This window comes from Epinephelus moara, chromosome 19 (genome assembly GCF_006386435.1).
Source record: "Epinephelus moara isolate mb chromosome 19, YSFRI_EMoa_1.0, whole genome shotgun sequence".
Taxonomy (NCBI): Eukaryota; Metazoa; Chordata; class Actinopteri; order Perciformes; family Serranidae; genus Epinephelus; species Epinephelus moara.
In genome coordinates, this window is record NC_065524.1 from 14,613,113 (window position 1) to 14,626,060 (window position 12,948).

At 43.0% G+C, this 12,948-nt stretch overlaps 1 protein-coding gene across 2 annotated transcripts in view; it reads right to left on the reverse strand.

The window, feature by feature from the left end:
• disc1 (DISC1 scaffold protein) overlaps positions 1-12,948 on the reverse strand; it is a 55,846-nt gene that overhangs the window by 30,073 nt on the left and 12,825 nt on the right. For both annotated transcript variants that reach the window (XM_050071456.1, XM_050071455.1), the window contains exons 5-9: positions 12,288-12,375; positions 11,674-11,906; positions 7,274-7,328; positions 5,398-5,500; positions 5,038-5,226 (exon numbers count right to left, since the gene is read on the reverse strand). In XM_050071456.1, the coding sequence (XP_049927413.1) occupies positions 5,038-5,226; positions 5,398-5,500; positions 7,274-7,328; positions 11,674-11,906; positions 12,288-12,375 (668 nt within the window). The remainder of the gene's footprint in view (positions 1-5,037; positions 5,227-5,397; positions 5,501-7,273; positions 7,329-11,673; positions 11,907-12,287; positions 12,376-12,948) is intronic.

Below are 12,948 nucleotides of genomic sequence, written 5' to 3' on the forward strand. Positions count from 1 at the left end.
ATGGCGTGTTGCAGACATTTGGTTGTGTTCTCAATACATTGCAGTTAAATGTTGTTATTCTACATTAAAATGGCGTTGGCATGATACATTTTGATTGGAAGATGTTACATTTTGGTTACATAACAACACATCTTAAAGCTGACAAAATATCAGTGTCATCTGTCATCAGTATTCTGTGTCAAATTGCTGTTGGCATTAGACATCCTGATATAGAATTTTGGTCACATGACATCACAACCTTAATTCAACCTAATATCAGTGTCAAACAACACTGGTTGGGCAATCGGCATGATTTTCCTTTATACATTATTGTCCCATTGAGACTAAAACAGAAGCTAAGCAGGGTGGGCTTTAGGGTGTAGCTACCTAGTGATGACAAGTCACAACAATGGTGGTGCCCTTTGGTTCTCAGTCAATCCACCCCTCGCTCCTCCACAGCTCCACCCTCTGGTCCAAATACCAACACATCTGGCTGAATGCCTAACTTCAAAAAAAGTAATCCACAAACCAATGGTGACATCTTGGTGGCTATGTCCACCTCTTACAGTCTAGGATTCCAATGATAGCATTGTGAGTACAGCAGGTATGATGTTTACCATGTTTACCATCTCAGTTTTAAGTATCAGCATGCTAACATTTGCTTATTAGCACTGACTGAACACAAAATAAAGCTGAGGCTGATGGGAATGTCATTACTTTTCCAAGTATTTGGCCATAAACCAAAGTATTGGACCACCAAAATGAAAAGCCAGATGATAACCCATCCAGTGGTTGTTAAGCTATTTCATTCTGGACCAAAGCGGTGGACTGACATGCTGCTACAGAATGGCTAAAAACTAAGAGCTTCACTTTGTTTTCAGTGCAACCAACACTATAAAACTCAGCCTCCTTTGAAGTCATATAAAAAAGAAATCGACTGATGCATTGGTGGGAATTACTGTAGTGGCACCTCAATCAACTTCCCATTGTTTCAGCAGTAATTCTGATGTGTCTATGGACGCTATGATATTCACAATGGAATGGCATCCTCTACTGAATCCCAGGAAAAATGAATACTGCCAAAACTTCAGAGACAAAAACCAGGAAACATTCTCCCGGGTCCACTTAACCACTACACTGCTCTCAATCATTCAGACACTCTTTAGGAGAAGAGCTGTCATACGTTCCATCATGTTCTCAACAGAAGCACCCTGAAAGAGCTAGAGTCATGAATAAATCATATATGTCCTCGCCTTTACTATTGGCACTCCATTAAGAGGAAATTGCATTTGTTTAATAACACACAGAGACAGTATTTTGATGTACACTTCAGCTGCTGGGCCGGTGTTGAGTTTGGCCTGAACAGGCTCCCAAATCCTGCCAAGGACCATAAAGCCAAGAGGTGACACTGGAGTTGGAGATGTGTGAAGAAAGATTTGATGGTGGAGATGCAGCGAAAGACAAAAAAACACTAATTAAACGTGCTCGAGTGGAGCCATGTGGAGAAGACAACCTACCGTCTTTATCACAAATAGCCAAATTACCTGAATGCTACAGAATATACCGCCTGCATACTAACAATAACATTAAATAAGCATTGGCAGAAGATGCGGATAAATCAAGAGGGACACACACTGACACTGCCTCCACATTTGAATGTCCTCACTCCTGGGGGTCATTTACTCACGTTATTCAGCTCTTCAATTATTTATTGGTAAATTTAGTATCACTCCAGATCTCTCTTGGGGACAAAATTATACTCTCAGCGGGGAATCAAACCTCCAGCTATAATGGGTTTGGTATTCATCAGCACTCGCGTCAATGGCAATTAGGGACGTAATGGCTCCCAGGCCAAACACCCCCACACCACACAGTACTCTGGGCGGAGATGCTCAACAAGCTGAAGCTGTGTAGTTTAAGTGAATGCATGAGCATAGATCTTGTCAAGGTATCAATTGAACTATGGGGTGCATTAGAGCTTGTGCAATGACAATAGGCCTTTTCAGGAACAGGCATATGGTTTTCTTGTTATAAGATGACACCGCTGTCATAAGCATGTGCTAGAAATGCCTCAGTAACCAAAAGGATGGCCATCTTGACTTTGAAGTAGACTGTAATTTCTAATCCCCTCCAGCTAAAGAAATGGTAATGTGCTGTTTGTGGGCTATCAGTTTCCAGCTAGCATACAGTGCCAGCTCCTTATTACCAAATAGGATGACAGTTTAATGAGCCCCTTGCTTGGTGTCAGCGACGCATTGTGAAATTGCGCCTGCTGCCATACTGTGTGCGCCCACTTGAGCATTCGAGCAAGCCGCACACCCGATCATTAACTTGCCGTCTCTACCCACATTTGTGACGTGTTTCTTACCTGATTCCCGTTCCTTTGTTTAGCCCAAGCATTTGCATGTAGCTGGTTTCCAAGCCCCCGTGTCCCCAAGAGCTGCATTATTCTCTGTGAGGCATGCGGTGTGTTTAGGATACTGGGGTGAACTTGAATGTGTCTTTGCTGGTTGTCAGGGGGGAGATTAATGCTATCTCTGGCTGTTTAGCAAGTCAAGGTGTTCAGGACTGTATTCCAGCAACAAAAGTCAAACAGGTGACTGAGTTAAATGCACATAGGTGGAAGGAAAGGAACAATAATTTGCAAGTAAAATGAATTGGTTTCTACGGTAATAATATAAAATCATGGACCTTACATGAACAAAAAAGTCCATGCATGCATGACCGTATGCCACATAAACTCAATGCAACTCTGCCTGCCTGCAACAATGAAAGGGTGCCCCCTAGTGACAGCAGAGGGTGCATCCAAGACAAGACAATGGGTCGACACTAATGGTGACACTGCATGGTCTACATAACAGTGTACGTTAGACAGCTGATTGCACACCTTTGGGTTGCAGCAGAAGCCCGACCCAGAGCTTCAGTCTCTGGTCTTTCGCTACCTGCTCCAGCCTCGTCACTTCACTGTTCCCCTTCCCTCTCTGCGCTCCCGTCTCAGTGCCTTGGAGAGTGAAGTGACCTTTTTTTAGAAATCTTCCTGTGACTGATGGACTTGAGAGAGTAGCACTGCAGGTGGTGTCGTCAAAGTTCATTTATCTCTCTGCCAGTGCCAGGAGGCCAAACCAATCTAACCCCCCCTTCACCCCCCCAAAAAGCGAGCCCTTTCTTTAAGCAGCATTCAGATATCCTCTCGCTGGAGAGTGTGCGAGCGCTGAGACATCATGTCTGCACTGAGTAGCTCGGAGGTAATTGGCTACTTCACACAATCTAAAGCTCATTTCCCCTGCACACACCCCCACCACCAACACCACCCCTCCCCTTCCTCTTAACAACTGCCAATCCTGCTGGTAACTCATTTGATGCCGACTCCCCACTGACAGCAGATCACTTCTCCTTCATTTGGGAGAAAAGTCATCGTCCATTGATGTCCTCCCAGCGTGGAACATCATCAAGAGAGGACTTCTCTTTCAAAGAGCTCTCATGATGCACTTCTGAATTGATATTTAAAAGGTGTATTCAAAGACAGAGAGAGGCACCCTTCAAAAAAATACAACAAACACTTTCCAGTCTCAGTGGGCAAGAAAACGTTTGTCGTGTGTTCGTTTTGATAATGGTGCAATTTCTTTCATTTAATATTTTTCCTGCGGGTGACCAAACACAGAGCTAAAAGTAGGGTGAATGGACTTACATTCACCAGCTGGCCAGAGACACCACTTCAAATGAATGATAATGTTGCCTTTGAATCCCTGGATGTGTAAACTACCCCCACCAATAAGTCAACTTAAAAGGTAGATGTGTCCGTGTTGTGTGTGCAGCTTGTTTCCACTGCCACCAAATGGCCTAAAAACTAGTTCATGTAGGTTTAAAGGGGTTGTGTGCAGCATTCAGAGAACATCTAAGATTCACAGTCTAAGCCGGGACTGTTGGCACACCGCTATCAACATGGAGGTGGCTGCAGCTAGCTGCTAATAATGCTAATAGCTTGAACAGTGCTGACAACGGCAACAGTGCTGACTGAGCTAATGGTGTTAACATGCAGGAGGGGGGTTGCGCTTTTGTGCCAGTGCAGAGCAACAGCAATTAGCTAGCTAGTGGGATACACACACAAGGAGCCACATACACTAATGTTGTGTTCCATTTGCACTGGAAAGTCGTAGTTTCCAAGTTCCAGGTCAGAAATTCCAACTGGAACGCTGGATTTCCAACTTAGAAAGTCAGAAAAATCTTATCAACTCATCTATCGACCTCAAAATCCAAGATGGCTGTTCCGCACATCAACAATAAGTGAAAGCTATGGTACTATACTGTTTATTAGCACTTCTCTCTTATTCGTGTGTCATTAAAACGGTCGTACACACAGTTCTGTCCAACTTCTATCTGTGGTCATGCTGCTATGGTGTTTGTGTGCGCAGAATACTGTATGAGGCGTATTTGTCAACTACGATTACTAGCAATGGCTAATCTGGGTAGTACTGGTATTGCTAACAACATGTTGGTTTTCCAACTTGTACTGGAACGCAGTCAACTTGGGTGTGACGTAGTTCCCAGATCCAGCTGACTCTCTCTGACTTCCGAGGTAAATGTAAGGCAACATAACATGCACATGTGGCTGGACCGATTACCACAACATAGAAAAGAGAAGCTCAGATTACAACACACACACAGGGAGTGTGACATCATTCTCTGCTCAGGATGTCATTATTTCACTATGTCTTCACACAGCAAATAGTGGTTTGTTGCTATATTATTGCCCTGAATGTGGCATACCAAATCTTTAAAGGGGCAAAGACATAAATTATAGGTTGCCCCATAAATGGCTAGAAAGATGGCAAGGTCAAATACCAAAAAAACACGGCACTCATCTCTTTCAACATTACCATCACATTGCCAGATCCCTGTTAATAAAATTAGATTAACTCCAGTCATAAATTCTCATGTTATTATAAATTTGAATGAGATTCAGGTCTCGAGAGGAGATCCCATTGTCCACAGCAGCCCAGCTTCTCCTTGCGAATGAAAACAGTGTTATCCTGATGTCAACTGGCCTCAGTGACTCACCGTGCTGGGCCTCCCTCTGCTCCAGCTCCTGCCTGAGCTGCTGCCGCTGCTCCTTCATCCTGGCTAGCTCCTGGCTGCTCCCCGAGCTGAGGCTGTGCAGCCTCTTAGCCAGAGCATCTAGTCGGTCCCGTTCCAGGTACACCGCCTTCATCTCAGCCTTCAGCTCCTTGGCACTGCTGAAGTCATTACCTGCACCGGCGCACCACAGGACATTAGGCTCACACCGCCCATTAATGAGCACCTCGATCATTAATAGCGTAATTAAGTGAGGCTAATGGTGGGCGATTCAAGTAAATGAGGTAAATAGAAGACGTGAAAGTGTAGGAAGGTTTGAGTTGGGGTGTGGTTGTGTGGAGTTACCTGAGATGGCCGCCAGCTTGGCTTCATGCAGAGCTAAAAGCTGAGTTTCAGTCTCGCTGACTTTCCTCCTCAGGCTGCTGCCCAGCCTCTGACTCATGACCACCTGGGGAAAAGAAGCAGAAGAAGAGGCTGAGGAGAGAGCGGGGGGGAGGGTGGTGGTAACTAAGAAAACCTTTGCAGACACATGGATCCCACAGGATGCATAGCTCATTTCCAATTCTGCTTTCATTTTCTTTTTTGACACTTATTCTTACAAGACCTTACAGATTCATTTCCGTCCTTCTGTGCCTGCCCTGCTTTGAATACACAGCAGAGCATCAACGCCCGATGTGTTACCTTGTCTATAACCTTTAGAATGAAAGAGAATGTGTCTCCTTTCACGTGGATGGACAGGGAAATGTGAAATCTCCATAAAAGATGCCATTAGAATGTCAGAGAGGAAAAAGGCCCTGAATGTCACGGGGCCTGATGGGGATGCAGCACCTTAGCTCTGCTGTATTCACAGAGGAGTTGATGGCTTCAGATACAGCCTGTCTGGCCCCCATCTGCCCTCGCTCTGCCCTTTAAACCTCTGTTCTTTCCAATGTATTCACTTTGAGTAACAGCCAGATACAATACCCATGATGCGCCTCCTTCTTTTGAGGAACTATTTTCACCACTCAAAGGGATGCGGAGCCGGATTTTCTGACGCATTTTCTTCTTGAATCTGACACAGTTTTGTGCAACACTTTGAAAAGGCTGTCAAATAGGTTGGTATTTCTGAGGCAGAACATCTCTAGGGAGTTCTCTTCCCACAGAAATACAGAAAACTGTTTTTTCAAACAGGCTTGCATAATTTTATTTCATGCATTACACGAACTGGAAACAGCTCTGGAGTGCTTTTCAAACTGTAGAAATTCTGACATTGGTAATTTAATTTCCAAACATCAGGCTATTTGTCAATTTTGAAAAAGTCAGTAGAGAAAGTGAAAGTTACTTTCATGCCAGCAATCACTTTGTCACAGCAGGTGTGCCATTTTCCACAACGTGGATGTCTGATTTAGGAACAAAACTTTTCATTTCAGCGGAACAATGGACAATCTTGTGATTGAGGTGTCTCTTCGTGAAAAGCCTACATCCCTTTGAGGTGCAGTTGAAGCTTCGACGAGCCATTTGATGATGGCTTTTCTAAAGGACAGTAAAGAGGTCTTTTCTGAGCCCCCTGGCCCCCTGGCCCCTGCTGTGCCTCTCTCCCTCTATCCTTAAACCACCACTTCTTACAGTTTCTGCTGCTTCTGGCTTTTTCCAGCTGCACACATCTATGCATAGAGATCAGTGAGAGGGAAAAGCAAACCCATGAGAAGCAAGAGGAAACTCCAGAGACACAGCACATACAAAGCGAAGCATGCAAAGCCATTCACACGCAGGAATGCACCACTGAAAACCCACCAAAGCCAAGCTAGCTCAACAGATAGTTCACACAGTACACATACACCTGTAAAATCCACTGGCTGTAGCTGCTAAAAAGTAAAAATGAACACTTCTACAATTAAATAATCAACTAAAGTACTAATTCAGTTGCCTATTTCTCATCAGAAATTCTCCAAAAATCAGCAATTTGTATTTTTCTAGTGTTGTATTGTTTTATGGAGAATTATTAAGGGAGGATTTCTCAAAACGACAACTCTTACATGCAACTATGGACAGTTCACTGCCTTGTCAAATAAAAAGTGACATTTAGTATGCATATTTAATACACTGACGCTGGCATACAGTACATGCTTTCTAGTTTGACTTACTATCCATTAGCTATTCACACACATTCAGTCATCGTTGGCATGCTAAAGAGAGGCTGAGCTGTTGTGGACTAAATCCAGGCAGAGGAACAGTGACTTACTTTGGCGGTGGCTTCCTTGATGGACAGATTCAGTGCCTGCTCCTGCTCCTGGAGTCTGTAATAAAAGGAAATCAAAATGTTACAGTACAGAGCTAAAAGTAACTTCTTTTGGGGGCTAAAAGTAAAATCAATAGGTGTCAGTGACAGCAATAAAAGTCCACTGGTTTACTCTAATCTCCTAAACACAGAGTGGTTTACGACTATCAACAGGTATACTGAATATTTTCTATATTTCATAGAGGACTACCTTCAAAGATCTTGTTTAATAGATAAGAGCAAAAGTGCAGGCACTAATTATTCACTAACATCCTTGCATCAACTGCAAAGACTTAAAGCAAAATCCTACAGATATCCCCAACCAGAATGAGAGGTTTACTTACTGTCTATTTGGATATAAAAAACTGACTTGAATATTGTGTGCAAACATGAAAGCATAAGGTCCGTGCTCTGACACCTTATGCTCCAGATTTTGCATTTGGAATCAAAACTCTAACCAGTGGATTTAAGTGCATTTTTGCTGGTACAGAAAATTACTGGCTCTGTCTAAAGGTAACAGCAGCTGATGGCTGTTGTTTTGTGTTTAACAAGCTGGTATGAAACTGGTATTGATCTTCTTATCAAACTCCCAGCATGAAAGAAAAGTGGCTTATTTCCCAAAATGTTGAACTATCCCTTTAATCAACTATCTATAAAATTCCTTTGCCATTGACCAGATTCAGTCGGTGGTGAAGTAACAGGTGCTAAGCACTGAGAAGTCCTGCCTGTCGTTCATCCTCTGTTCTAGTTTAGATGCCTGCTTAGTCTTAAAGATAATTATATGGAATTGCAAAATTCTTAAAATTAAGTTGATAAAAAACCTGGGGAAAGCAGCGGAGCTCAAAACTAGGCTGTGAAATGATTTGTCGCAGTTTAAATCTGTATTTTCAAATTGACCTGTGGCAAAACTGAGTGTCTTCTTATTGGTTCTGAAACTTCCCAAATGAAAACCTACATCAGCCGTGTGGACACCAATATGAAACCTTCCACTAGAAACCAGGGTGTAATATTTCATCAGAATCTGCACTTTGACTCACAAGCTTGAGCTTCTTCCAACTCCACGACATCCCAAAAATCAATTCAATGCTATCACCTAAAGACCTAGAATACTAATCCATACCCTAATTTTTTCGCACCTAGATCAACCTCCAGGGCTGAAAAATGAAGCCAACATGGAAGTGCTAAAAACTGCAGCTCCTCTAATGGCCACTTGAGGCTCGCTCCAGAGATGAGTCAATCCCCATAGACCCCCATGTTAAAATACCAAACTTTACAGTAGAAATAAACATGTTTACAGCCTGGTATAAAAACAGTTTTGTCTCTAGGGCTAATTTTAACGTTCATGATAACTGTACGGGGGTGAATTTTTATATAAACTCACCCGTTTACATTTTATTAAGGCTTCAGATTACACATAAATAAGGGCAGGCTGCTCTGAATGACAGGCTGTCTGCCGATAGTGTCCTCAGTCTCAGTTACAAACACCACTCTTTACTCCAGCGCCACCCTCTTGTCCATATATGGTCCCTTCTGGCTCCAAAGATCCAAGATGACGAAAGCTAAAATGCCGAACAAAGCAAGTCCACAAACCAATGGCTGACGTCACAGTGGCTACATCCATTATTTTTATACAGTCCATGGTCTCAGCCGAGCAGCCACGTCCTGCCTGCAGCTCGTGCACCAAGCTGCAGCCAGGCTGTTAACCAAATCCAACCACAGCTCCTACATCACACCAATCCTCGCATCCCTTCATTGGCTCCCCGTAAAGTACAGAATAGACTTGAAGATACTGCTGAGCACATACAAGGCCCTACATGGTCTTGCTCCTTCATACATTTCTGAACTCTTACATCTTTATGCCACCTCTAGGCTACTCACAGCCAAGGTCTGTTACTGCTGTCAGAGCCCCATCCCTCTCTTAGATCTGCTGGGTCTGTAAGCTGCTTCAAAAAACTTCTCAAAGCCCATCTTTTCATGCAGGGCTATTATTCTGTCTTTGGTTATGTGTCCTTTCTGTTTATGGCCATATACGTTTCTTATTTTTCTGCATCTGTATCCTGTGAAGCACATTGAAACCTTGTTTAAAAGGTGCTATATTAATGAAATCTTAGTTACATACAGTATTTAGTTTGCTGATTTTCTTATTGTTCTGACAATATTGGTTTTCATTGTACCCGTCCAGATGATCATTTCAGATGTCAGGATTAATTTTAGTAATGTTATTACTGGACGTGTATGTAAACAGGACAAACCATTGAGGTCACATTATTCTGTGACAGAGATATAAATCAATTAGTAGAGGGGAAAACAGTAGCATAAAATCCATTATACACAACACAGTCACCTTGAGACAGTCCCAATCGTCTGATATCACAAAAAGCAGTGTGCCCTTTCCATGTTATTCAAGCTGATGTTCAGGGTGACTCAGACTAAAATGTTGTCTCTGAACATCAGTGTTACAGAACCTTTTTTTAAGGGATGCCGCTACTGTGAAAAGGGTGGATTTCTTAAATCCAGTACCCATAGGGAAACAAATCTTGATATGGGAAAGAAATGTCCTGTGTTATTTGGAAAGGGAACTGCGAGCAACACAATCATCATGATGACCCGGAGCTCGCCACCCAGAGATGTGCAGCTGAATATCCAATCTGGGGTCGCAATTTCAATCAGCAGCAAGAATAAATGCGTTCCAGTTGGGGTGAGAATATGTCAGATATCAAATTATGCCTGTGATGGTGGGTCACGCCACGGAGAAGGCGATAAGTACAATTTACATGTCTTTCTAACGAGTGGCAAGACAGAGAGGCTTTCCACGGTGATCCGTCGCAAGCTATTAACTTCAGAGGATATGATGCAAAGCAATCATTTGCATCTGAGAAAAACCATTAAAATTCAAAGCAGGTTCAAGCAGGTGTGAGAGAAGAGGATTGGGAGCACAGGGGGATGCGACGAATAAAGGAAAAGTAGTTGTGGCTGCTTGATACATCCTCTCTGAACCTGAAAGTAAACAAATCATTCCTCGTGAAGTCTTACACAATTATTGCATTACATTACACTCAGTCGGTGACTCACAATAAGCGCTTCAAACCCTGCATAGGCACAAGAGCTGGATCTCATCAAAAACTGCACGTGCATCCAAAACTGTGTGCAATTTTATCTTTTTTTAATGTATGTAAAAACACTTCATCTGTATTTCTTTAATTGTCAGAGCTCTTCCATGCTACTATATGAGATGTTAATTGGGTTGAAACATGATGGTGTGCTTTGGACTCAGTCGTACTTTCTTGGCACAGGACGAAACAGTCCTGCTGCAAGATTTATTCAAAACGCCACTTTGTTCGTCGGAGGACGAACGAAGCTGGGAGGCAAAGATTTAGTGAAATGGAGGATCTGCTCTGACACATCCTCCTCCAAACGAGCTAATTTAATGATAAGAAAATACGTGACTTGATACAGGGGAAACATTCAGGGACTGATGATTGTTGTGGTGTCACTACACACCCACAGCTCTCTAGCAGCCCCACCTGGTGACTGACAGAACTGCAGGAACTATGAGAACTACCTAAGGCATGATCAGAGGTGAGCAAATCTGAGTTTGCTGTCATGTACTGTCAAAATATCCCTCACCCGGACTGTGAGCATGTATATAAAGTTTATCTCATGTGCTTCATGTAATCCATATTGAGTAAAGGGCAAAAAACAATAATAAAAATCAATGACTGCAATATAAATCATACTACAAGTGCAACCTTCCAGCTGATCATATCACTTCTGAGTAAAGGCAATGCCTGTGATGGCCCAGTCTGCAAATTATTTCACACATATGGTGTTCGGCAGTGTTCAGGCTCAACCAACCAAATCAAATAGGAAAAAAACATCACAATCAGGTGTAAAATGCAAATCTGTAATGTGTGAAGATGTCTCTTCACAGAACACTCCCAAGGCGCAATTTGACTTTTACATTTTTCACATACATTTGCACATTTTTCGCTGAAGCACACACACACCTTCTGGACAGCAAAAGCCAGTAAAATACCCAGAGATGTTTTCTCATTTATGCACCTGAACATGTAAAAAAGACACGAGTAAGTATCCCCAAATTGAGTCCTGTGCCAGGGAACAGTAGGGTTGACTCGCGTATTACCCAGAGGTTTTTTAATAAAGACGAATATTTAATTTATAAAAACAAAAACAGACTAATCTAAAACTTTGGTATGAGACTTTTCTCAGCGAAAGCGTGCAGGTGGTTGTTACATAAGCATGTAATCAGGCACTTCACATGTTTTAAATTGTGCACCTGTGCATGCAACACTCAAGTAAACAAAATCATTTGGTGTAACATTCTGCATGTATGTGACGCTGACCTGAGCATGGAGGGTGAAGGAGACACGGAGATCTGCATGCGGTTTTCAGAGGTGATGAGGTCCTGCAGGGTTCGGCTCATATCGCGGAGCTGGGCAACGGTGCAGCTCTTCAGCACGGAGCCCTCCAGCTCCTCGGCCTCCACCTGCTGCTCCTCCTGCTGGATCTGCTGCTCCAGGCATCGACTGCGGTCCTTCAGCTCCGTCAGCCTCTGCTGCAGCTCTGCTATCTCCTCCTGCGCAGGTTTATAAATGATTCTTGCATTAATTGTCAGTTACTCATCAGGTTAGTAATTGTCCTGTTCTCTGTTTGTGTTGGGCATGACATAGTGGTTGGGATTGGAAAAATAGCCTTTTTTGATCAAGCTAATCGTGATCCTGATGAATAAAATGAATAGTACTTTAATAATCTACACCAGTACACATAGCGCTATAATCAAGTACTTAACCTGAACTTTACTTCACTAATTCTGGATTTACTATAAAGAGAGCTGCAAACATGAGCACAGCTGTTAGTCTTTCTATACATTTATCAGTTTTACATTACACACACATGTGACACAAAGTGCCAGAAATTAGCACTTAAGCTTTAATGACATAATGTAAGATGAATTTACCTCTACTAGCCGTCTCTCCTGGATCAGGCGATCTCTTCGATGCAGCGGACCCTGCAATGTGTCGGACACATCTGGCTCCAGACTCTCCCTGATGACCAGTCACAAAGAGACAGTCACTACAAAGGCCTCAATGTGGTTCTCACATCTTTAATCATGACTCCTCTAATTTTACACAACATGCAGTCACATTTCAGAGTCCTGTCCAGCCTCCTCAAATCAAAGTGAGTTTATATGGGCAGTACATTGTGCAGTGGGACATTAATACTATGTACTACTACACCACATTAAAGGGCCAGTGTGTAAAATGGGTTGAAAACCGTGACATCAGTGGTCAAATTCTAGATTGCAGGGCTCACTCGCTCACCCCTCCCGTCGGGTAAATGGCGGTGGCCTCGTAGGGACAAAAAGCCTTGCGCACGAGTTTCTCAGGAGTAGGTCTATCTAGCGCCGAGGTGAATATTTATTTAGAAATCTAAACCATGTTAAGATATTGTAATGAATCCCTCACGAGCAGGAGACCAGAGGAGCGTTCGGGAAAAAGGCCAGTTTATTTGAGCACTCCAAAAACTCCAGTAACACTCCAGGGGGTAAAAGACTCCGTCCCAAACTCTGACTCTTCTAGCGTAACATACACACTTCATACACACATACTCGTTTACCA